Here is a 25,065-nt window from a genome sequence, read left to right on the forward strand (position 1 = left end):
ACTGGGGCCGTTTGCTCTGCGTTCGGCACTGAGCGATAGACCCGGGGTGTGGAGACTTTGGCACAGCTTCGCCCTGGCCGCCTTCCTGGGGCAGAGAGGGCTGTGGGGACGTGGGCCCAGGTGACACCGTGTGGGGAACTGACAGCCGTGGGTGCTGTGGCATTGGGCGCCATGCTTACGGCTGAGATGCTCACTGGTGTGTTTCTGGGGTTTTGCTCCGTCCTGGGCACTGCCCATGGCTTCTTGGGCTCTTCTCGGGCCCCAGATGTTGGGAGGCGCAGGCCTTTCCCATGCAGCGGGCACACGTCTGTCCCTCTGTGTGCTGGAGCTCGTGTCCCAGGGCGCTGTCCACTGGCAGGAATGGGGCGTTCCTGTGGGTGGCCTGGGTCTTCTTGCTTCTTAGAACCTCCTGTGGCCCCTGCCATCTCCCCCTGCTGTCCCCCACTGCCCCCCCGCTACCCTGCAACTGCCCCCCTGCTGTCCCCTGTTGTCCCCACTGTCCCTTGTTGCCCGGCGCAGCCCAGCACCGTGTTCAGAAGTGCACCCCTAGGCTTCTGGGCATGTCTGCAAGACGTAATCGAAGCGTCCGCTGGGGTGAATCTGCAGAGCACGTGGCTTGGAACCGTGGCCACACTGGGACTGGGAGGCCCTGTCCCTGAGGCAGGGGCCCTGTCTGGTCTCTGTTCCCTGGGGGCTCAGGGCCAGGGCTGCGGTCAGGGTCACAGAGTGGTCCAGCACAGCCGTCCTGGAGACAGGCAGGTGGGTTCTAGGTGGGATGAATCAGCCCCACTCGGGGCTGACTAGGTCCTCGGGTGTGGGGACTGCCCTTCCTGTCTCCGGTGTCCCCCTGGACACAGGAGCTTGTGCCCAGAGACCAGCCCCCACTGCAAGGTACCATTTCCAGGCCTCCTCACGTCAGCAGGGTGATCCATCAGAGTTGCCTGTAGGAGAGAACAGGAGGCCTGACCTGCCTGGTGACTTGGGTGTCCCCTGGGACCACTCGAGGAGCTCACACAGAAACAGGCGCCCCGTGGGGGGGCAGGTGTGGACCGGGAGCGCCACACAGGCCCTGCAGTAGGAGCCGAGCGTCCCACCGGGGGATCCCTCTGTGCTCAGTGGCCCTGCCCCGTCCCGGCGCACGGGGACAGGCGTTCTGGGTGCGCACCAGTCCTTGGCCCTGGGAGGCCCGCCTGCCTCCCTGAGAGTGGGTGCAGCCTGCCGGGGCCGGCACGCACCAGCACAGTCGTCTCCCACGCCCTTGACGCCCCACGTCTTCTATAGCCCTTCACTGGTGGCAAATGTCTCCAAAGCAAATACCTGGTTGTGCGGATTCTGTCCACCTTCCCGTGGGGCATCGTCTCGCCTTTTCCGGTAGCTTGTCAGCCCCGAGATCTTGGGTGTGCCCCCTGCCTGCGGTGTCTCGCCCGCTGCAGGGCAGGGCAGGACAGGGTGGGACCCGGCATGGTCTGCCCTCGTGCTGGCTTCTGGCCTGGTTGCCCCCCACCCGGCTGGTGTGCCGAGCCTTGGGCCCTCCAGGATCTCAGAGGACGCCCTGTCGGGCACCTCCCAGCACTGCGTCCCAAGTCCCCCGGCTCACGCGTCCCCTCTGAACTCTCTCCCACGGGTTCAGGATGCGGCAGACTCTGCGGGACTTGGCTGTGCGGGGCCCGTGACGTGGTTGGGGAGCGGCTGCCCGTCTTCCTTCTGCGTCAGTGGCCACCTGGGCCTCTGCAGTCCTGAGCTGCTGTCTGCTGGATGGGGCCTGACGCGTCCTGCTCTCCCCTTCCCTGACATTGCCGTGGCTGCCCTCGTGGCGCCCGGTCCCGCTCCCTGGTGGTGTCATGGCCTCAGGTCTTCCCGGAGCCCACGCTCCAGAGGATTTCTCCCAAAGCCTCCCTCCTGGGGTGGCCTGGCTTCCTCCAGCACAGCTGGAGCGTGCCGCCCGCGTCCCCGGCCGTGGTCCCTGGGCCTCCCGGGAACCGCTGTGCTCTTTTCCAGAGCCCGCGCATGGGCACCTTCATCGGCGTCTACCTGCCGTGCCTCCAGAACATCCTGGGGGTGATCCTCTTCCTGCGGCTCACGTGGATCGTGGGCGCGGCCGGCGTGCTCGAGTCCTTCCTCATCGTCTCCATGTGCTGCACCTGTGTGAGTCGCTGGAGGCCCCGGCCCCTGCCCCCCGCCCCGCCCCGTGGCCCCGGCACCTGCACCCTGTGGCGCTCACGGCACCCTGTGCCCCCCCCCGCCCCCGCTCCTGGGTCGGCCGTGACTCCTGCACGTCCCGGGCTCCCCTGCCTCGCTCTCGCGGTGGGGAGCGGACCTCGGCCCCTCCGGTCCCCAAGGCATCCCCTGGAGTGCTCCGGCCCAAGGGTTTAGGCCCCACGGCCTGTCCCTCTGCCGCTTCACGGGCTGTCTTCGTGGGTGGGGCTGTCTGAATGGCGTCCCCTGGCAGTACTCTGGACGTGTCTGGAGAAATTGCCATAAAACCAGAGAAAATGCGGGGGGAAGACCAGGGACTTCTTGACGCAGCAGGCATGCCCGCTAGGACCCCTGGCCAAGGCTGCACCCGGCAGGACCGCAGTGACCACGGAGGCCCAGAGCTTTCCCGAGGCCGTTACTTTGGCCCTTCGGTTGCAAACTGCCCACCAGCCTGTGATGTGGCCGCGTCCTGAGCTGGGCCAGGGGCTAGAGGCGGCCCCCGGGACAGCTCTGGATGTTCTGCTTCCATTGTCCAGAGCAGGTGCTCAGATGGGGTCCCCCACGCGCCCCAGGGGAGCACCCAGATGGGGTCCCCCACCTACCCCACGGTGGGTAAGCATGCAGATAGGTCCCCGCACCCCACAGCACCCAGACGCGGTGCCCTGTACTCGCGGCAGACGGGCGCCCGGCCTTTCTTCCCAGGTGGGGTCTCGAGTTAGGTACTCCCCCGAGTTAGGTACTCCTGGGTGTCGTGTAGGAACTCAGCTTTGGGAGTTGAGGGGGAGAACAAGGGCAGCCTTGAGCGTCCTAGAGCCCGTGTTCCTCTCTGTGCGACAGCCTGTCTGTGATGGGGCCAGGTGTGGCCCCAAAATGGTCTCTCTTCTGAGAGGATCACCTGTGTCTTTGCAGACGATGCTGACTGCCATCTCCATGAGTGCCATCGCCACCAACGGTGTGGTCCCAGGTAAGGGTGCCAGGGCAGGCCGCGTGGGGTCCCGAGTTGAGCCCTGCTGGGGACCCAGCCGGTGGCCTCCACTGAGGCGGCCGGCATTCTGCCCCAGAGGGCCCCAGTGCGCCCGTGCCCTCACCCGCCTGCCGGCCAGCCCGGAGAACGGACCTCCACATCTGGAGGGCAGAGGTGCGGAGAGGCAGGCGGGCTGGGGACGCCCTCAGCACAGCCCGCTCTGCCGGACGCCCCGTCCACAGGGACCCTGCCTCCAGGCGGAAGTGCTGGTGGGTTCCCGGGTCTCAGCGGCACGCGGACGCACCGAGAGCTGGTGTTTGGTGTCCTGGGTGTCTTCCCCCAAGGGCACAGTGGGCCGTCCTAAGACCAAGGCGCACCCTTGTCCCCAGTGCCTGAGCCTGCACTCAGAGCTGCTGTGACGGTGTGACTCTGCCCCTGCGGGGACGGCGCTGCTTTAGGAAATCCCACGTCAGCTCTGGGGTCGGAGACGCTTCCTGCTCCTGGTTCTGGAGTTAATTTCTCCCAGACCCTCGTCATTTAGAAACCAGCCGAAGCGCCACTGTGGGTGGGGACAGCCTTCGGTCTGTGGGGAGCTACCTTGGCCTCGGAGCCCTGGTGGCTCTGCTGCCCGTAGGGACTGCGGCGGCTCGGGTGAGCGGGAGCTGCAGGCCAGGACAGGGAGGGACTGTGCTGCGTCTCCAGGTTCTGGGGAGGCTGCCGGTGTGGACGGTGTGGATCCACAGTGGCCGTATCCTCGTCCACTGGCCGAGCCGCCTGGCCTTGGGGTCTGGGGTCGGCCATGCTCTGGGCAGATGGTGCCCAGCAGCCACAGACTTCGTGGCCTCTATGGGGCAAAGCGCACAGAACCGCGGTGTTGGGCTCAGCGCGGGCATCACAGTAAAGCGGGTGACGCCAACCGCTGCTCCTTGTCCCGTTGGCAGCCGGTGGCTCGTACTACATGATATCGCGGTCTTTGGGGCCTGAGTTTGGGGGCGCCGTGGGCCTCTGCTTCTACCTGGGCACGACCTTCGCTGGGGCCATGTATATTTTGGGGACCATTGAGATTTTTTTGGTAAGTTCTCGTTATGGGTTGGTTTTCTGCACCCCGAGGAGTCCCTCCTGAGGCACACGGGCCCCTACAACCGTCCCCCTCACTCTGACACCTGCCTCCTTGGGCTCTCGGGGCCTGGCTGTGTCCCTCTCTCGGGTGCCGGGCCGTGGATGATGGCAGTGACCCGAGGTCCGTCCCTTGGCTGCCTCACTCTCCATGCTGGGCCATGGCTGGTGGCGGTGACCCAGGGCCCCCGCTGCCCTTGGGTTCGGCCGCCAGGGCTGTTGCCAGGCGGACGTCCGGGTGTGTGATGGGCTGCAGGCCCGACTGGAGGGCCTGCCGGGAGACGGCTCCTCAGCGAGGAATTGGTCCGTCCTGTTGCGTGCACGCAGTACAGCCCCCCCACCCCCCCCGAGACGAGCTCACTCCCAGGTTGTCAGGTCGTGGTGGCCTCCGGCCTGCAGGGTGAGCTGAGGGTGCTGCCCAGGGGCCGGCCTCCACAACACGGGCTGCCTTCCGTGTCTGTCTGCTGTCCAGGGCCCACTGTCAACGCGTCTGGGCAGGTGGGCCCACAGCAGGGGCGGGCCCAGCCTTGCAGACAGAGGCACCGGCCCTGCGGGGCCACCGTCCAGGTGTGGGTGGTTGGCAGCCCTCCTTGACGCCCTTGGTGCTCTGCAGACCTACATCTCCCCGAGCGCGGCCATCATCCAGGCGGAGACGGCGGAAGGCGAGGCCGCGGCCATGCTCCACAACATGCGTGTGTACGGGACATGCACGCTGGTGCTCATGGCCATGGTGGTCTTTGTGGGCGTCAAGTACGTCAATAAGCTGGCGCTGGTGTTCCTGGCCTGTGTGGTGCTGTCTATTCTCGCCATCTACGCCGGCGTCATCAAGACCGCCTTCGACCCGCCAGACATCCCGTGAGTCCGGGGCCTGGGCAGCAAGTTCTCCAGCCTCGTGTGTGCCTGTGACCATGTGGGCAGTCTGGGTGGCAGTGCTGGGGGTGCGGATGGCCCTGCTCTGGCCCGGCTCTGGCCCGGCTCTGGCCCGGCTCGGGGGTGAGCCCACAGGTTCTCGTGCGGCTGTGCCGTCTGCACAGGTGGGTTGGGTCTGGTGATGGTCAAGGTGAACGGGGGCTACTGACCCCAAGGGCAGCTGAGCTCCTCATGGGGTGGCCCATCCCCCCGTGCCCCCTGGTCCTCCCAGGAACCCCCGTGGGTTCCTTTCCTGTCTGTCCTCTGGATGTGGAGCCCGAGTCCCAAGGAAGGGGGTTAAGGTCACAGAGCAGGGGAGCGGGCTGGGGTCTGTCGGGTCTGTCGGGTCTGTCGGGCTGCGGTGTGTCGGGCTGGGGCCTGTCAGGCTGGGGCCTGTCGGGCTGGGGCCTGTCAGGCACGGGGCCTGTCGATCTGTGGTCTGTCGGGCTGGGCACGTGGGTCCCACACCCACAGGGTTGACGCTGCAGGGCCCTGGCCAGCTGGGTGGCGGTCAGTGCCGACCCCTCCCATTTCTTTGTGCGGAGGGAGACGCTGGGATCAGACGCTGCAGCTTGTGCTGAGCTCTGCACCGCACTGGGCTGAGCCTGGAACGGGAACAGGGTTGCGAGGGGCCGCTGGGGTCCTGCCTCGGCACCCGCCCCGCACAGCTCACATGGCCTTCCCGGCGCCCAGGGCGGAGTGACAGAACTGGCTTAGCTGCGCCCAACCGCAGCGGCCCGAGCAGGGCCCATGTGCCCCCTCATGCCAGACTGTCCACCTTAGGGTCTGTCTGCTGGGGAACCGTACCTTGTCCAGACGTGGCTTCGATGTGTGTGCCAAGTTCCACGCTGCCAGCAACGGCACGGTGCCCACCGCACTCTGGGGCCTCTTCTGCAACACCTCCATGCCCAATGCCACCTGCGACGAGTACTTCGCCCAGAACAACCTCACCGAGATCCAGGGCATCCCTGGCGTGGCCAGTGGCGTCCTGCTGGGTGAGCGCTCTGGGTTCCACGTGGGGCCGCGGGCAGCCGACCCTTCCTTTCTCAGGGTTTGCTGCCGGGCGCGCACGGGGTTGTGGTGGGGATGACGGGGCTTGTCTGGTTCTCCTGGGACAGGTCGTGTCTCCTCCCGTCGTGTGGAAGCCCGTGGGAGCTGGTGAGCCGTTTGCCCTGCCGCCTTCCGGAATCTTATCACGGGCCTGTTGCTTGCAGATAACCTGTGGAGCACGTATGCGGACAAGGGAGCATTTGTGGAGAGGAAGGGCTCGCCGTCCGTGTCTGTGTCGGAGGAGAGCAGGACCGGGGGCTTGCCCTACGTCCTCACTGACATCATGACCTACTTCACCATGCTCGTTGGGATCTACTTCCCCTCCGTGACCGGTGAGGCCCCTCCCTGTCCCCCTGCCGTGCACACCTGCCCCGGTCCCATAGGCAGCAGGCCTCGGGGTCTGTGCTCCCCGCATGCTGATTGGGGTGCGGGAAGGAGCTTTGTCCCGAGCACCCCCCGTGGAGCAGTGTCACTCGAAGTCACAGACCGTGGCAGCCTCACGTGGACCCTCGGGTCGTCCTGATGCCACAGTCGGCAGACCTTCTGGGGCAACCCTTGGCGCGCACTGGTGCCTGGCCGCCGCCTGGGCTTCCTCTCCACGAGGCGGAACCCCGCGGCTCAGGGGCCGGGGGCGGGTTCCGGGTGCGTCTCTCCAGTCCCGCGGCACCGGTGCCTCCCTGTGAGTCGTGGGCTTGGCGGGCGGCGTTCGGTGGGTTTGTGGTCACCGTGGGCCCTTCGGTGGTTTCTTCCAGGGATCATGGCGGGCTCGAACCGGTCTGGGGACCTCCGGGACGCCCAGAAGTCGATCCCCACAGGGACCATCCTGGCCATCGTGACGACATCCTTCATCTGTATCCTCAGAGGGGCCGAGGCGCGGGAGCCCCTGCTCTGCCCACCGTCACCCCAGGGGTGAGGAGCAGCTGGCGTCTGCCTGCTGGAGGACAGTGAAGACGCCACAGGGACGCCATGCTCTCGGCTGGCCGCGCACGAGCCGTTCTCTGTAAATTGCGGGTAGCCCTCGTGTCATCAAAGCTGACACGTGACTGCAGTCACGTGGTGCGTGGGGCCCGTGTACAGTCACGGCGGTGGCATGCTGGCCGCCACGGTCTGTCTCTTCTGGGCGTCCATGGCGGTGATGCTACGGGCCGTGTGCAGCCTGACCCACGGCAGTCAGGGTGGGGCAGTGAGGAGGTCACCCCGAGGGCTGTGGGGTCACAGCAGTGGGCCGGGCGGGGGCAGGACGGGCGCAGGCCGGTCCAGGCGCATCTGCAACCAGGGCCTTGTGGATGACGTCAGGTGCGCCGTTTCCTTGACACCCGACGCAGACCTGTCCTGCATCGTGCTCTTCGGGGCCTGCATTGAAGGCGTGGTCTTACGAGATAAGTATGTTGGTTTGCATTTGCGGCTTCTGCAAGCTTCCGAGTCAGCATCTGTTTTCTTGTAGACGATGGTAGCGTTGAGCTTGGGGCCTCCCCCAGGATTTGAGGCTTTGAGGGGAGAGCAGGAAGGCCCGTGGCCCCTCTTGGGGGCTTCTGTTCGGCTTGTGGTGTGTGTCCTGGCCTGCTTCAGCCCAGAGCAGGGGAGCTCTCCCCTGAGTGTGGGGGGATTCTGTGCAGTCCCAGACAACAGGGCCGTGCCAGCGCCCCTTTTTGGGAGTGACGTGGTTCCCTGCTCGTGAGAGAGGACGATTAGGGTGGTAGTGCCCTCGTTCTGGCTGAAAACGTGGGAAGACGTTTATGTTTTCAGCTGGTATCTGAAAGCCTGCCCGCCTGTAGGTTCGGGGAGGCCCTGCAGGGGAAGCTGGTCATCGGCATGCTGGCCTGGCCGTCTCCCTGGGTCATCGTCATCGGCTCCTTCTTCTCGACCTGCGGGGCCGGCCTGCAGAGCCTCACGGGGGCACCACGCCTGCTGCAAGCTATCGCCCGCGACGGCATCATCCCCTTCCTGCAGGTGAGCGGGGCGGCCACCCAGAGAGCAGGGCCCCGCGGGAAGGGCTGTGTCTGCGGGTCTTGAGTGTGTGCCCAGAGCTCGAGCTTCACGGTTAACAGGGGGAACCCGCATCCCCACTGCCAGCCCGGCAGCCCTGCCCCAGGTGGTCACGGGCTGAGGGTGCAGGTTCGTGTGGGAGCGGGGCGGGGAATGGCCCCTCTCCCCCAGGGCTGTGGGAGCAACCCAGGGGAGCCCCCGCCTCCTGCAGGGCCAGCGTCCGTCCTGCTGGGATGCAGTGTCCTCCCCCGAGGATGGAGGCTTCTGGAATGAGCTCGAGGGGCTGATGCCTTAGTGTCTTGGGGCCAGTGCCCCAGAGGCCACAGGCTAGGGCTCAGACAACACATGATTTGCTCACATTCTGAGAGCAGGAAGTTCCAGACGTAGGTGTGGACAAGGCCAGTTTGTCTTTGGCGTATAGACACCACCTTCCCCAAGTGCACACCTGGCCTTTCTGTGCTTCCGTCTCCGCCTTTTCTCACAAGGACATCGGTCATCTGGATTAGGGCTGCCCCGGCGGGCTGAGTCACTGTAAAGCTCAAACATCTGCAAACAAAAGTTGAGTCCCTTTTAAGGGGCTGGGGCCGGGGTTTCTCTGCGGGGCTCTGGGCGCGCGAGGCCCCTTTGTCATCTGGGCGTGGGGCCGGTCTCCTCGCTCTGGGGTGCAGTCCTCGCCTCCGCTCCCGGGAAGGTTCCAGTAGACTTTGCAGCTCCCGTCCGTGGGCTTGGGCGCAGACAGGGTCACGTGCTGGCTGCCCCGGGACCCTGGATCGGGCATCGCTGTCAGGAGGGAAGGTGGCAGTTGCGGTGTCCCTGGTGCCCCACCCCCCATGTTTGTTTCTGGGCTCTTTATACGTACGTCTCTGCAGTGTGCTCTGTAGGTCCCTCCCCGGAGGCCCCAGGCAGCAGGGACTGTGCTAGAAAAGCTTTGGAAGCTGGAGTCCTGGAGACAGGCGTGGCCTCCACCTGGTCCTGCCTGTGTGGCCATGGACGAAGGGTCCAGGCTCCTTGCAGGGGGGTCCTCATGGAGTTCTCCTGGGTACCTGTGCCGCGGGGACCCTGTATCTCCCCCTGCGAGGCCAGCCTTAGGGTGCCCGGGAAGCCGCCGTCCAGCACGTGGAGGGGTCACCTTCACCCCCCACCTGAGCGCTGGGAGGCCTGGTGGTGGTCCTGGATGCTGGGTTTTCCTGTTGCCTGAGCTGGGGAGGGTCCAGGGGGCTCCGTCCTGTCCGAGCCGCGCTGGGGCCGCACGTGAGATGCTTCTGGAACGCGGGTTGTTGTTCCCGTGGCATCTGCCCCGTGCCCGCAGCCCCCCTGCTCGCTCTCTGCAGGTGTTCGGCCACGGGAAGGCCAATGGGGAGCCCACGTGGGCGCTGCTGCTCACGGCCCTCATCTGCGAGACGGGCATCCTGATCGCCTCCCTGGACAGCGTGGCCCCCATCCTGTCCATGTGAGTGGCTGTGGGCACAGCAGGAGGTGCGAGGGGGCGGGCCACGGAGACGGGGCTGCCGCTTGTCCACAGGGAGGCGTATGCGGCCCTGCTCTGGGGAGAGTGGACGCGCACGGTCATGGGAGCCACGTGGTCCTCCTGCAACGGTGCCGTCGGGAGGGGGAATGGGAGGGACCGTGCTGTAGTGGGAAGACCATGTGGCTCCTGCAGGCTGGGACCATGGGACCTGACCTGGCTTCTGTGGTCCTGGCCTTGTGCCTCCAGGTTTTTCCTCATGTGCTACATGTTTGTGAACCTGGCGTGCGCTGTGCAGACCCTGCTGCGAACGCCTAACTGGCGTCCCCGTTTCAGATACTACCACTGGTGAGCACGCCCACCGGCCACGGGGTCCTGTGGTCTCTGTAGAACCGGCTGCGGCCGAGCTGGGGAGGTCCCAGGGCCCGTGTGGGTCACCCGGGCCCCTCAGGCATCCAGGGGGACGTGGTCCCCGCTCAGGGGCCCAGCCTCAGCACCGGTGACTGTGGGTCGCTCTGTCTCCATGCCGCCAGGGTGCGTGGCGGATGCGGGAAGCCCGTCGTGCATTGTGGCCCGTGGGGTGCTCGAGCGTCCTGGGAAGGGGGGCGGGGGGCACGTGGTCATCAGCGTCACTGCTGCCTTCTCGTCGTAGCTGAGTGGGGTCCTCGTTAAGGGGTCCTGGGCGTGGCAGACGCGCGACTGTGTGTCCTTCCAGGGCGCTGTCCTTCCTGGGCATGAGCCTGTGCCTCGCGCTCATGTTCATCTGTTCTTGGTACTACGCTCTCGTCGCCATGCTCATCGCGGGCTGCATCTACAAGTACATCGAGTACCGCGGGTGAGCACCGCGGCCGGGGGCCGGGCTCCCTGCGGGGTGTCTGCGTGGGCTCTGCGTCACCTGGTGTGTGGGGGGTGCGGGGTGTCCCCATGGGGTCGGCGTAGTCCAGGGGATTGGGGACCCTCACGGCGAGAGTCAGACCCCCGTCCCAGGGCCCAGCCGGGCTGCTCTGTCCAGCCGCATGCCTCTGTCCCAGCAGGGGAGACCCGCATTTGCTACTTTGAATCGATTCCTTGCTACTTGTGACACTTCTGAGAACTTCGAAATCCAGTGACGTGTGATGGGTTTCAGAATTTCCCAGCAGTGCACATCCCAGAACACCCGCTCCGTCCCTGTGGCGTTTCTCTGGGGGGGCGGGGTCAGAGGGGTCCTGGCCGCTGCCCGGAGGCCCCCTTCTAGCACTTCCCAGGAGGGTCAAGGAGTGTCGGGATGTGCCCACTCCTGGTGAGGCCAGGGCCACCGAGCCAGCTGCGCTCGTCAGTGTCCCCCGTGTCCACACAGACCCCACGCCGGCTGCTCAGGGAGGCTGCCCCGTGAGGCCTGTGGTCCGGCGAAGCTCTGGGCCCTGGCCCTGGGGTCCCTTTCCGGGTACCTCACTGCTACCCCTTGCTCGCAGGGCCGAGAAGGAGTGGGGTGATGGCATCAGGGGGCTGTCGCTGAACGCAGCCCACTACGCCCTGCTGCGTGTGGAGCACGGCCCCCCCCACACCAAGAACTGGAGGTGAGCACCCCAGCCTCCCCGACTGGCCGCGCACCCTCTGAAGGCACGGAGTTGTCCTCTCCAGCGTTACGCTTCAGAGACAAAAGCCATTGCTTCCTCTTTTGGGGGAGTGGTTATTTCGGGAGCTTCTAGCACTTTCCCTCACTTCACGGTGGTGGGCCGGGGTGTGGTCAGCGTGCCTGGTGGGTGGGGCACGGGGTGAGTGCCCGCCATGGGGTCCTGCCAAGGAAGGGAGTGACCATGTGGACAGTCAGCCGCGTGTCCGTGCTTCTGGGAGGACGGGGATGATCTCTGTGCTGAGAGGCTCCCGGAGGCTGGGCTGGCCTGTCCCCTGCTGGAGAATGCGGGGTGACCGTCGCCCATGCCGCAGGCCCCAGGTGCTGGTCATGCTGAACCTCGACGAGGAGCAGCGCGTGAAGCACCCCCGCCTGCTGTCGCTCACCGCCCAGCTCAAGGCCGGCAAGGGCCTGACCATCGTGGGCTCCGTGCTGGAGGGCACCTACCTGGACAAGCACGTGGAGGCCCAGCGGGCCGAGGAGGTGGGCAGGCGCGGTGGGGCCGGCCGGCCGGCGGGGCAGGGCGTGGACGATGGGCCGGTGAGGGGGCGGCCGCTGCCTGCCCTGCGCAGGGAGGTTGGTCCAGCAGGTTCTGCACGTCCGACGCTCTACGCCCGTGAGCACGGCTGTGTGTGTTGGCCCGCCGTCTGGTTTCGTGGAGGACCATGGTTTCTGGGTTCGGTCAGGACTGCACTGAGATGTGGGGCGGAGCGTCTGCAGGTTGGAGGCCCTGGCCCTGGAGACGTCTGCCCACCGGCCCGCTCCCCTGTGCCCCCCACGGCTCGGCCTGGGCTCTGTCCCCCGCTGGCCCGCGCTCCCCTCTCACCTGTGCAGGCTGCGCAGCTCAGTGTCTTGCTCTTGGGTGCGTCCCTGCCGCCGGATGGCGGAGCAGCCCCGCGTCGGGATGGGCTGCTGTGTGCACGCGTCTGTGTGTCCGAACCAGGCCTCAGCCAGAGTCTCCTTGGGTCCGAGCAGGGCGTGCAGGGTGGTGGCATGCGACCCTCCTGATGCCGCCCTCCCCTAGACGGCCAGCTCCTTGCCATCGCCGGCTTGCGGGTGTAGCTCGGCCCCGAGAGGCCACGGATGTGCTCGGTGCTCCTCACCTCCCCGAGGCTCCAGTGTTCTCCATGGGACCCGAAGCCTGTGGGCTCTGGCCTGGCGGTTGCTGACCACAATCTGTGGGTTCAGATGTTGTTGTCCTTGTGCTATTCACGCTGTCGCGTCTTTGGCGGGACAGCCACTTCACTTGGTGCCTTGGCCGCGTGGATGGCCTTGTGAGTGTGGCGACAAGCTCCGGCCCCGAGCCGCCGTGGGGTGCAAGAGGCCATGGTGTCGGTTTGGAGGACGAGGGCCGCAGGGTCACCGGCTGCAGCTCCCCCCCCGCGCGGGGGCTGTTCTGGGGAGCTGTGGGGGTGGGGGGAGCCCGCAGCCTGGGTCACTTGTGGTGTGGCTGCATTCCCTGTCCATTCCCCTTGTGAGACCAGGGACTGCCGTCCGTGCACATGCACAGTCCCGGACTTTTCTGGTTTTGCCCACAAAATTGTATTTCCCACGGCGTTGCTGGGAGACGCCGGTTTCCCATGTGAGCGCGGCGTGTGTTGGCGTCAGCTTCGCGGCTTGTGTCGTGCACGTGTCCAGGCTTCTGTGCCTCGAGGCCCCTGCGCTCACGCTGGGAGGGTTTCTGGGGTCTCCGCATTGTGAGCGGTGTGGTAAGTAGCCCGCGGACTCGTCTCGTTTGCCGCGGGATTGTTTGTAGGGGGACGTCGTGGGGTCCGTGGTGGGGCGGACTCCCGGAGTCTGCGCCAGATTCCGCTCTTCTGGTCCACCTGGCAGTCTGCGTGGGCGTGTCTGAGGGACTGCCCTGAGGGACTGCCGTGGCCCCGCTCTGCCGTGTCTTGGCGGCTTAGCCCTGTGCTGGCGCCGGGAGTCTAGAGAGCACATGTGAGGTGGTCCAGCTGGGTTTCGCCCCAGACATGCAGCCCCAGCGGGGGCCCAGAGCCACGGTGTCGCCGAGGGGAGGGGAGCCCCATCTGCGGGCCTGGTGGAACAGCGGCTATCTCGGGACGAGGACCCAGGCTTGCCACCGTGGCCCGATTCCTGGACTGACCAAGAGCATCTCAGTAGGGGGGGCACATGGCATTCATCGCGCTGTGTGAGTGGCAGCAGCCAGCTGGGCCTGACCTTGTCCCCCACCTTTCCCGCCATTGTTTGGTGTCCCTGCTTGCTGAGCGGGGAGCTTCTCCGGGAAGGGCCGGGCTGCTTCCCGCTGGGATGTGGCCTCCGTGGAGCTGGCTCGTGGGCCAGCCAGCATGTGGGGAGGGGGGAGCTCTGTCCTGTCTCCCAGGGGCACGAGCGAGGTGGTCTTCTGGAGGCTGGGGCCATATGCCGTTGGCCCCCCAGTTTCCCGAGAAGGCACCGACCCAGCCTGTCTCCCCAGAACATCCGCTCTCTGATGGGCGTGGAGAAGACCAAGGGCTTCTGCCAGCTGGTGGTGTCCTCCAACCTGAGGGACGGCATGTCCCACTTGATCCAGTCGGCCGGCCTGGGGGGCATGAAGCACAACACGGTGCTCATGGCCTGGCCCGAGTCCTGGAAGCAGGAGGACAACACTTTCTCCTGGAAGAACTTCGTGGGTGGGTACCGCGCTCAGGCCCGTGGGCCCCGTGGGGCCCCGTGGGAAAGCACCCCGTGGTGTGGTAGCCTTGCTGCCGTTCGGGCCGGCCCTGCGGTGTGGCGGTTCCCGGGGGTCCCACCCGCCTCGGGCGGGTGGCACCGTGGCCGGCGGCGAGAAGGCTGCCTTCGGCGTGCGGCCAGTGGGGGCTTCACGGGGACCCCGGGGCCTCGCCTGTCTCCCGTGCTGGCCGGAGCCCGCAAGTCCACGGGGCCATCTGCCTCTCCGCAGAAACCGTCCGAGACACCACGGCGGCCCAGCAGGCCCTGCTCGTGGCCAAAAACGTGGACCTGTTTCCACAAAACCAGGAGCGCTTCGGCGACGGGGACATCGACGTGTGGTGGGTCGTGCACGACGGGGGCCTCCTCATGCTGCTGCCCTTCCTACTGCGGCAGCACAAGGTGGGCGGGGCCTGCGGTGGCGGTGGGGGGGCTGGCCCCGGGGCAGGACGGGGGCAGGACTGGTGGGGGGCGGGGCCGTGACTGCGCGGGGGGCGGGGTCTGGGGCGGGGGCGGGGCTCGCCAGCCTCGCTGATGCAAGCCCCGCCCCTGCCCCGCCCCCTGCCCCGCCCCGCCCGCAGGTGTGGAGGAAGTGCCGCATGCGCATCTTCACGGTGGCCCAGGTGGACGACAACAGCATCCAGATGAAGAAGGACCTGCAGATGTTCCTGTACCACCTGAGGATCAGCGCGGAGGTGGAGGTGGTGGAGATGGTGAGGCGGTCTGCGGGGGTCCCAGGGGTGCCGGCCCGCTGCCCTCGTGGCCTGCCCAGGACCCACACTCCCCGGCTCCTCTGGGCCGAGGCCAGTTTGCGGAGCTGCGGCGCGTTGTGTAGACTGTGCCTTGGTTTACCCTGGCCGGGCTCAGGGCTGCCCTGGGCTGACGGGTTTAGGGCAGAGGGACCCCGAAGGGATGCCCCCTCCTCACCGTGTCCTGCGGGCAGCCATGGCAGCCGTGGCAGCCGTGAACCTGTGGTCCAGGCTCTTGGTCTGCAAATTCCCAGGGTTCCCGCCTGCAGAGAGTGCCCTGGAGCGGGCCCCCCGGGGCAGGGGAGCGCTCTCCTGCCAGCAGCATCTCTCCGAGGGTGTCTCCCCCGGTCACGTCCACGTGGACTCACGCGACCTCCCCACCTCAGGCCTTACACGGGACCATGTGGTGGTTCTGTTGCGTTGTGCTGCCGTGGTCTCCCTGGCGTCTTTGAGGTGGCTCCTGTGTCCTTGTGTCCCTTGCGGTCACCCTGCCAGCCCTTCCCGTCCATGTTCAGTGCCTTACGGGCAGCTGGATAGGACCGAGGTGGAGGCAGTCGTGGGTGGCTGTGGCAGGTTCACACCATGAGGCACGAACTCGCGTGATTTTACGGTAACTGTAGTTGTTCTTTTAATTTTTAAGATTTAAATTTTATTTACTTGAAAGACAGAGTTGGCGAGGAAGCACGGGCAGGGAGAAGAGGGAGAGGCAGATGCCCTGACGCAGGACTCGATCCCAGGACCCCGGGATCGGGACCCAGGCCGAAGGCAGACGCGTCGCTGCAGCCCCCCAGGCGCCCCGTAGTTGTGTTTTAAAGATGCTGATTTCACTCGGGTTCCCAAGTTGTACTTGGTGCGTTAATTACTTGTGGCAAAAATCCGTGGCCCTGCTTGATTTCAGTCACGACTACAAGTTTCGCTGGGAGTGGCGTTAAGGGACGCAGCGCCTCTCTTTCATGAGACTGGGCCACCGTCCTGCCGCACGAGACCACACGCGCCTGTGGGAGCCATGAGCAGACCGTGGCTGGAACCCGCCCCTCCAGGTCCTTCCACTGGGAGGCGGGCAGCGTCCCTGCGCTGCTTCTGGGCCAGCCTCCACCCCGGGCCCTGCTTGCCAGCACAGCCCTCCCACCTCTGTGGACAGCGAGGGCCCAGGGCGCTGTCCTTGGGAGGCAGGGAGCCCCGTGGCGGAAGGGGAGGCCAGTGTCGAATGCCAGCCGGGGTCCCTAACGAGGAAGATGGCTTTGGTCAGCATGGCTTAGAAAAACCCATCCGAGCCAGGGCGTGTGGGCAGGAAGGGTTTGGGCTTATCGTTAACACCTGTTTTACAACGAGCGGAGTTTATAGATCTTTTAAGGAGCTCCAGGGGAGTCAGGGTCCGTGCCTGTCTGGCTGGCAGAGTTGGTTGTCTGGGCAACAACCAGCCCCCGTGAATGTCCCCAGAGGTCGGCAGTAGGCAGCTGCCCACTCCCTTCTCCCTTTTTGGAAAGCTGGTGCTGGAGCCCAAGTGTCGGAGGCAGGAGATGTTTGTGCAGACGATGTCCCCCAACTATCGGGAAGACCCGAGAAAGTACTGAGTTCAGTAAGGTGGATTGACACAGGAACGATGCGTCAGAGCCTCTCTCCTCATGTTTGTGGGATGGGATGCCGGACCGGAGCCCAGAGCTCCGTGGAGGGTCTCAGGGCACTCCCTGCTCTTGGGCCCAAGAGGGCAGAGGTGGTGCTCGCCCGACGCCGACCCCACCCGGGACAGGCGGGAGGACCCAGGACCACCTGCCTAGGGTCAGGCCAGGGGCTGGAGAGAATCCTGGCCCTGTGGTCACTGGGCACACTGAGCGCCAGACACACCCCGTGCAGGCCGTCGGTTGCCCTGCTCAAAAGACAACGTCTGTCCGTTGTGGTGCCTCCTGTGTGCGGGATGGGGCGTGGTGCGCACTTGGTGTAGGGTTCCAACAGGCCGTGGCGCATGTCAGGAGTAGACGCAGGAACAGATACCGATGCAGCCATGGTGGTCACCCACACGCACCATTTAGGGGCCTCTGGGGCTGAGGGCGGGGGGCAGCCAGCACAGGCACCGGGTGCGGCTGGGGACATGGGTGGGGGCCAGGGACACCGGGTGCAGCCGGGACTTGGCAGAAGCGCTCAGCAGCCCGAGCACGTGTTCACTTGTGCGCTTCCCCCGCCGCCCAGGTTGAAAGCGACATCTCGGCGTTCACGTACGAGAAGACGCTGTTGATGGAGCAGCGGTCCCAGATGCTGAAGCAGATGCAGCTGTCCAAGACGGAGCGGGAGAGAGAGGTGCGCGTGCAGGGTGGGGCGCCTGGCATCCCTCCCCCCAGACGCGGCAACAGTCCCCCTGAGCCTCATCTTTGGAGTGTCCAGCCGCACCGCGCAGGCCCGACCTGCAGGACGAGGTCTTGGCGATCGCGGGAGCGATCTGTCCCCACGCCTGGTTTTCTGGATGTCTGGGAGGCTCGATTCTGCCCCTGCTACCTCTCCCTGCACGTGTCCTCACGGGCCCCTGTGATCCACACCCAGGCTAGGGTCGGGGTCCCCGTCCACTCACACGGGTCTGCTCGGAGCCAGTGTCCTCCGGCCACCCCAGCCCTGCTCCTCCCCGAACCGCATTGGCCCCCACCTGGCCTCCCTCCTCCCTCCTGTCCCTTGGCCCACCAGGAGCCATGGTGAGCCCGAGGGCCGGCCCCCTGAGCCCTCCTCCGGGCTCCATCCTGGACCTCCCTTACGTCACCCCCCGGTTTCTCTGTCCTGGGTCCTGTCATCCCCTCGGGCCCAGCCCCCTCTGTGCACCTCTGGGTCACGGTCTTGTTTGCATGTGGCCTGTCCAGCCTGTCCTGGTGACACCAGCATCCTCATCGCACCTGCCCCACCCGAGACCGGGACTCCCTGACTTTCTCTGTGCTGTTGATGAGTGAGGGGATGGGTGGTGGGGGCGATGGGAGGTGGGTGGACGGAGAAACGGGGGACAAAGGACTGAGGGACAGAGGGACAGGTCAGGCAGGCTGTGTGTGTGGAGCCGTATCAAGTACAGACTCGGGTGCAAATGTTCCCTCGTGTCGTCACGGAGGCGTGGGCCATTCTCAGTGGCCTTCAGAGCTGGGGCAGGAAGAGGGCTGAGTCTGGTGTGGATGCCCAGGAGGAGGGGTCCAGCTGGGGCTGGAGTGGCATCGTGTGGCCTGCGAGGAAGGGCTGGTCCCTGGGTCCTGGCGTCTCCTCCTCCTGTGTCTTCTTGGGCGTGAAGGAGAGCGCGGAGGTCACAGAATGGGTCTTGTCACCGTGCCCTCCTCTCCCGCCAGGCTCAGCTCATCCACGACAGGAACACCGCCTCCCATTCCGTGGTGGTCACCAGAACCCAGGCCCCGTCCACCCCAGACAAGGTGCAGATGACCTGGACCAAGGAGAAGCTAATTGCGGAGAAGTACAAGAGCAAGGAGCCGGGCGTTTCCGGGTTCAAGGACCTCTTCAGCCTGAAGCCGTGAGTGTCGGCCCATGGGCCCCGGGGGCGGGGGATGGGAGGGTTCACGGCCTGGTACTGGCTGCAGGCACTTCCCGGGGACACCATTCACGGGGATCCGGGCGTCTGTTTCTGCTGGATCCCAGCAGCGGGCGGTCAGGGCTCATGGGGGCTGGGGACCCCCAGCTGTGACCCCGCCGCCTGTGCAGGCTGCCCACGGGGGCCAGAGTTCGGCCCGTGGTGTGGGGCCAGGCCCCCCCAGGGCTGGCAAAGTGGGGGGAGGGCCCCGGGGGTCAGACCCCCTCATGGAGAAGGACCAGGAGGGTTCGGGGAGGGCAGCGGGGATGTGCCCAGTGTTCACGAGTGTTCCTCACGTTCACTCCCGAAGTAACTCGTTGTTTGTGTTTCTTTCCTGCCTAGAGAGTGGGGAAGCCTGTAAGTGCCCTCGCTTATTTAGGCTGCTTCTCAGACCCTCCCTCGCATGCTTGGCTCACGCGGCTCTTGTGAAGCGTGTGCGCGTGTGTGTAGCCGTGTGTGCGCGTGTGTGTACGTGTGTGTAGCTGTGTGTGCATGCGTAGCCGTGTGTGTAGCCGTGTGTGCACGTGTGTGTAGCCGTGTGCGCGTGTGTGCAGCCGTGTGCGCACGTGTGTGTAGCCGTGTGTGCGTGTGTGCACGTGCCTGGGGCGTAGTTGGGCCGCCGCCGGCTCCTGTCTGTCCCGACGGCTCAGGGCACAGCCGGGCTCCGTGCTTGCAGGAGGGCACGGACCAGTGCGGGGGGGGGGGGGTCCTGAGCCGGCGCCCCAGCAGAGAGGAGCGGGCACGCTTGGCGGCTCCGTCCGCATCTGCGGGGCTGAGCGTCCCTGGGGCTCGAGCATGTGGGTGGTCTCTCCGCTCGGGGGGGGGGGGGGGGGCGGGTAGAACCTCCTGCTATTGGCCCTGCGTCCTCTTCACCCGGGAAGCTGCTGGCCGGGCGTGGGTGGAGCGTGTGCATGCTGTGACGCTGGGGCGCAGCTGGGCGGCAGGAGGGGGACCTCCCTGAGGCCGCTGTGCCCCCTGCCCCCCAGCACCTGCGGGCGTGTCCCCTGCGGAGGGGCGGCGGGCGGCTGCCCTCCCTTCCGTAGCCCTTGGCGCCCCCGTGACCCACCCCGGAAATGGGCGCATGTGGGCGTGGAGCGTGTGAGGCTGCGCGTGTGGCGGGGTCTGCGGGGCGGGCGGGCGCACAGTTCCCCGTCTGCTCTGGGCACCTGCAAACCAGGTGCGCTCCCCGCGTGACCCCTCAAGGAAACAAAAACAGAGACGCGAGGACGGGGTTTTCCCCTAAAACACCGTGAGCGGCGGGCCTGCTGACGCTGTCGCCGGGGTCTGTGGGGGCCGCCGGTTGAGGGCTCGGCTGGGGGAAGCTTCAGGAGGTCGGCCTGTGGGTGGCGCGGCCTGTGGGTGGCGGGGGTGGTTGGCGGTGCTCTGGGGCCTCTGTCCACACGGCTGCTCCTCTGCTGCCGCCCCCGCTGTGCCGCGCGTGCCGGCACATGGCCGCTGGCCCCCGCTCGGCCCCAGGCGGCCACCACCCCCAGAGTCCACTTGGAGGCTGTTTCGAAAGTGCTTCGGTGGCACACTCGGTGCGAGGATGACCAGTCAGTCCCCTTACTTGGTGCTTTCTCAGCCGGCTGCTGGGAGCGGAAGCAGGTTTCTGCTGGCTTCCTGGACACACGAGGCCCGTGCTGGCCATCTGCACGCCCCTGTGGCCTCCGCAGGGTACGTCATCCTGGAGCCAAGGGCCCTTCGAGCCAGACCCAAACCCCTGATTTTAAGATTATATGTGTTCTCAGACTTGTAGCCATAAGGGATCCTTCGGTGTTACACAGACGTTCATTTCTGGAGTGGCTTCTGTCCCCAAACACCGGTAATTGTGGTCTGTCCAGGCGGCTAACTCGTGGTTCTTGTCATGGAAGGTCCCTGATTGTGCCGTGGACAGGTGCCGAGTCTGTAATTTTATCAGGAGAAACTAGACAGAAAGGGGGCCCGGCTCCCTGTTTTCCTCCTGGGAATTGTTGGTTGTGATAGGCTGTGTTGGCGGAGCCAGTGACAGGGTGTGGCCTCCCCGATGGACACTGCAGTGGCCTCTGTTTGTCAGCCCGTCTGGAGTCTGGGGCGCAGTGACCTCCTGTCGGCAGGGCTGCAGCTGGGCTGCCCGCGGATCCTGACGTGTGGCTCACTCGGGAACTGGCAGAATTTCCAGGGTTTTCCAGCTCAGGGCGCGGCAGACGTCGTGGGGGCAGTCGGCTCTCCGTGGCAGCGTCTCCTGAATGCTTCCTGGGGGACACACAGTGCCGCGGGGACCCGTGGCCGTGTGGTGCACGCGGGATAGACAAGGACAAGGCCCCCTGGGTGCCTGAGCGCCAGGGCGCGTGGGCAGCAAGCAGGAGTCCGCCAGGCACACTTGGAGGAGCATTGGTGCACAGCGGGCGCTCGGCCTGCGTGGTCGGGTGCGTGGAGCCACACGGTTGGCGAGGTCAAGGGGCAGGAAGCATGTGACGGGGTTGGAAGTGCTTGTCCGTCCGTCCTCAGCCGAGGGCAGCAGTGTCCAGGCGGCCAAGACCCGGTGTGAGCCCTCATGGCTTCATTTCTGACCGGAATCCCCGGCCTGGGCGCCGGGTGCCGGGTGCCAGGTGCCTGGGCTGCTGCTCCCTGGCGTCTCGGGTCTCCTGCGACCCCGCCCTTGTTGGGTTCAGTGAGGAGCCCCCGTGTGCTCCGTTGAGGGGGCTTAGCTCAAGGCTGCGTGCGAGGCTGGGCCTGGCCTCCTGGCTGGGGTGCACGAGTGAGAGCCCCTCACGCCCAGCAGCGCGTGGTGTCTGATGGGGGACGCGCGTAGGTGCAGAAGCCTGGGGTCTTAGTGTTGCCCCCCCAGAACGTTCAGAGACCAGGGCTTTCTCGTGGGTGGGTGACATCTGGTCGGGGCTCCCCAGCCTCACACATGGAGGCTCCTCCCCTGTGGGTCTTTGTGGGGAGCTGACCCCACTTGACTCCTGTGTTTCCCCGGGGCGGGGCCGGAGCCCTGGGGGACCCTCTCCCGCAGGAACCAGTCCAACGTCCGGAGGATGCACACGGCCGTGAAGCTCAACGGCGTCGTCCTCAGCAGGTCGCGGGGCGCGCAGCTGGTCCTGCTCAACATGCCGGGGCCTCCCCGGAACCGGCAGGGGGACGAGAACTGTATCCTTTGTGTGACAGCCGGCCCCCCGGGGTGGGCGGGCGCGTGGGGCAGGGGCGGGGGGCCCAGAACGTCCACCCCTGGGCTGGACCCTGCAACCTCGGCGTCATGGGGAGCAGACTCGCCCCCGACCCCTCGTCTGGGTGCCAGAAAGCAGCGTCTGGGGGCCCCAGGTGAATGGTTCTTGATTGGTTTCAAGTGTCCATAACTGTGGGGTGTCCTGGGCCACTCAGACCCTCCGTGGAGACCCTGGGACGCGTAGGACCCCGGACCATGGGTGAGCCGAATGCAGACATACAGCCCTGGCCCCGAAACTCCCACCTTGGGCCCCGTCACCACATCCCTGACCCAGGACCCCACCCGCCACGGCACAGCAAGGACCCCTGGTCCTGGGACGGGTTCTGTGCTGGCTTCAAGCTCCTGCCTGGCCACGCTCCCACGCTGGACCTCGTCCTTGAGATGTGGGGCCCTATGTCCCGTTTGTCCTAGACAAGCCACAGTACACGTACACGTGGTTCCCCAGCCCCCAGCCCCTCTCAGCTGGGGTCCCTCCTGGTTGGGTGGAGGCTGCCAGGCCTGACTCTGGAGGTCACAGGTTGGCTCTACCCCGAGCTGCGCTCACACCGTTAACCATGTGTCCTCCGGGGCACAGACCCTGCCCTCCCCTCTGACACTGGGAGGCAGGGGGAGGGGGCCCAGCAGGTGGCTCCTGGGCTTCGAGCCTTGATCTGACCACAAGCTGGAGGACTCTGGGCCTGGTTGGTGACCAGACTGGGACTGGCGGGCCTGGTTGGGTTCTCAGCAGACCCTTCTGTCGGCTCCGGGAGCCCCTGGGTGTGAGCGGCCTCCCATTCCCAGTTGGGCGGGCGGGGGAGCTGCCGACCCTGAGCATCTGTGGGGCGCCTGGCCTTGGCCCGTGCTGGCAGGGTTGGCGTCACAGGCTGCGTGGCAGGGCCCTCTTCCCCACGTGCTGACCTCTCTCTGCGGGGGACTGCCATTGGCACGGCCAGCTGTGTCCTTAACTCCAGTCACTCCAGATATGGAGTTCCTTGAGGTCCTGACCGAGGGGCTTGACAGGGTCCTTCTGGTCCGGGGCAGTGGCCGGGAGGTGGTCACCATTTACTCCTGACAGTCAGCGCCCCCAGGAGCACACTGGGCAGGCTGGGGGTCGTGCCACACGTGGCTTCCTACGGAAGTTTCCAGAATAGCCCCACAGCTCTGCTCCCTAGGCCGAGAGCCAGCACGCAGCTGCAACGATTTCCTCGTGTGGAGGGGAGGCGTGGATGCCCTCAGCACGCCGTGTGCCCCCGAGGGAGGCTCGTGGTGACGCGGGACAAGACCAGTAACACTGGCCACACGCTCAGACTGGGGGTTCCGAAAGTGGTTTCTATGGCCGGGCCTACCTGGTTGCCATGGTTACGTTTAAGTTCTGCCTCACCCAGGACACTCACGAGAGACTCCCACTCAGACTTAGGGTCGTCTTGGGCCACAGGTCTGTTCAGGAAGGTGGCCGAGGGCCTCCGTCCCTCGGTCAGCCTCCTCAGCACCTGTCCCTGTGAGCGCCTGTTTGTGTTCCTGTAAGTTAACGGCCGGGGAGAGCCGTCTGTGCGGCCTCAGCTAGGTGGCCTTGGTCAGCATGCCTGCCCGGTGCAGGAGCGTCTGCAGGAGGACGCGGGTGGTCATCACGGGTGGGCACGTTCTGGGAGTCGGGGTCCGGGAAGCGGCCTGAGCGACAGAGGCCCAGGCTGGGTCTGCAGCTGGGACGTGAGGCGCGTTCTGCGCGTTTGCCGCACGGCTCCGGACCGGCACGTGCACGCCCGTCGCCCCCCATCGCCATGTACCAGGCTCCACGGAGGGGCTGCGGGGCTGCGTGAGGTCGTGGGGGACTTGAGCCGGAGCCCGCGTGCCTGTCCCCTCAGGCCAGCACGCAGGACGGTGACAGCCACGCACAGGGCACTGGGGGCCGTTGGGATGGTCCGTGGCTGTCGACAGTCGCGGTCACTGTGCCTGGGCCTCGCTGCAGGGTGTACTTATTTATGAAAGCACCTCGGGGCTCCGGTGACAATTCGGGGTGTCCGTGAAGAGACTGGCTCTGTGAACGAGCCCATGGCCGCGTCCTGGCCTCTCCCTGGCGGCTTTGGACCTCCAGGGAAGTCGGCCAGGTCGGTAGATTTCAGGTTGGGTGGAGGCTAAGCGTGTGTGTCCAGACGCTTCTGAGGCGCCATTGGGTGGCACGGAGGGCCCACGTCAGAGTGACCGTGGCCAGAGCGTGTGCCAAACCAACACACCGGGCTCGGGGCGTCCATACTCATCCCCGCCGTGGGTCTGCACCGGGGTCAGTGGCGAAAGCCACCTCCCTGGCCCTCGGTCCCTCGGTCCCTCTCATGTGTCGGGGGCGGAGGCAGGGCCCCGGGACCCCTACCCCTGTACCCATGACAGACCTTGTGCGGCTGCGGGGGTGGGGGCTCAGCCGCATGCACCCCTGTCCACACTGAGCCTCGAGGAATCCTGCGAGCCGCTGGTCAGGGCCCCACGGGGTTCCGTAGCTGCCTTGGCTTTGTATGATTTTGTCGTTAGAAGAATAAATGGTACAAAACCTGAGCCGGTGGACGGGTCTCGTGTAGACGGGCTGGCGGGGACAGCGCCTGGGTCCCCGGCCCGCGGGCGCTCGGGTCTGACCACAGCTGTCTCGGCGGCGTCGCTGGTGCAAGTGGAGGGAAGGGCGAGGCGTGGGTCCGAGAACATAGACGTCTGCGCGAGGATGGGACGCAGCCACGTGCCAAGGCCGTACCTCCTGGAAGGGTGGGCTCCACGGGCAACACCCGGCATTGGAGGGGACCCCTTGTGCCAGCGTCCAGTCCCAGGCGTGAGCGCTTACCACGCTGTCCCGGAGCCCGTCCTCGTGGCTGGGGGCGTGTGCAGGCGCCGCTGTTCCTGAACCGCGAGAGCCTCCCGACCCCGCTTTGCTGCTCCCAGAGTCGCAGCCGGGAGACCTGGTGTCCCCGTGTTCACAGCAGCCAAAACGTGCAGATGCCCGGCATCAACCCCTGGTGAGGGGGAAACCACGGGGTCCGTGCGTTCCAGGGAACGAAGTTCTAGCCGCCTCAAGGACGTGGGGTCACGCGGAACGAGCCCATCAGGGCACACGTCCTATGCTAACGTTCACGCGCGATGCCCGCCTAATGGATGGGGCCAGAACCGTGCTGGTGACCACCCCCTGGGTGGGGCACGGGGCTGCTTAGGGGGTGACGTAGGTGTGCCACGGGGGGTGTGAAGTCTGCATGTTCCGAACAACTAAGATGCCCGGCACCGCGGGGAGTGACCCTCCCTCAGTCCCGCTGGGAGCCCTGGCCTGGCCCTTGTGGCCGGGGACCGAGATGTCACAGGCACGGAGATGGTGGGGTGGAGGGGATGCTGGTGGAGATGCAGGGAGAGGACCCGGAAGAGTCCGGGGTCCTGACTCCGCCTCTAGTGCCCGGTGGCCCCGGGGCAGTTCTGTAGCTGCGGGAGTCTGGGCAGTGTGGGCAGCAGAGCAGAGCGACTGCCCTGGGACTTCGGACGGCGTGTGACGGCGCCTCAGAGAAGGTGGGCGAGCCCTGTCACTGCCAAGAGGGATCCCAGCCCCCATGAGCCGGAGTGGCCACTGTGCCCTGAAGTTGTGACCGAGACGCTTC

The 25,065-nt window shown here is 66.2% G+C and overlaps 1 protein-coding gene across 2 annotated transcripts in view; it reads left to right on the forward strand.

Moving 5' to 3' along the window:
* Positions 1-23,990, forward strand: part of SLC12A7 (solute carrier family 12 member 7) — a 40,452-nt gene extending 16,462 nt beyond the window's left edge. For both annotated transcript variants that reach the window (XM_080803322.1, XM_080803323.1), the window contains exons 4-24: positions 1,999-2,145; positions 3,106-3,160; positions 4,102-4,232; positions 4,890-5,131; positions 5,969-6,180; positions 6,400-6,567; positions 6,988-7,086; positions 7,561-7,618; positions 8,011-8,185; positions 9,553-9,671; positions 9,936-10,034; positions 10,402-10,521; positions 11,138-11,242; positions 11,613-11,781; positions 13,736-13,931; positions 14,201-14,370; positions 14,550-14,681; positions 16,905-17,012; positions 18,029-18,207; positions 21,260-21,393; positions 22,429-23,990. In XM_080803322.1, coding sequence (XP_080659448.1) covers positions 1,999-2,145; positions 3,106-3,160; positions 4,102-4,232; positions 4,890-5,131; positions 5,969-6,180; positions 6,400-6,567; positions 6,988-7,086; positions 7,561-7,618; positions 8,011-8,185; positions 9,553-9,671; positions 9,936-10,034; positions 10,402-10,521; positions 11,138-11,242; positions 11,613-11,781; positions 13,736-13,931; positions 14,201-14,370; positions 14,550-14,681; positions 16,905-17,012; positions 18,029-18,207; positions 21,260-21,393; positions 22,429-22,520 — 2,910 coding nt within the window. In that variant the 3' untranslated portion in view covers positions 22,521-23,990. The remainder of the gene's footprint in view (positions 1-1,998; positions 2,146-3,105; positions 3,161-4,101; positions 4,233-4,889; positions 5,132-5,968; positions 6,181-6,399; positions 6,568-6,987; positions 7,087-7,560; positions 7,619-8,010; positions 8,186-9,552; positions 9,672-9,935; positions 10,035-10,401; positions 10,522-11,137; positions 11,243-11,612; positions 11,782-13,735; positions 13,932-14,200; positions 14,371-14,549; positions 14,682-16,904; positions 17,013-18,028; positions 18,208-21,259; positions 21,394-22,428) is intronic.
* Positions 23,991-25,065: the final 1,075 nt, after the last annotated feature.

Source organism: Martes martes (genome assembly GCF_963455335.1).
Source record: "Martes martes genome assembly, chromosome: 5".
Lineage (NCBI taxonomy): Eukaryota > Metazoa > Chordata > Mammalia > Carnivora > Mustelidae > Martes > Martes martes.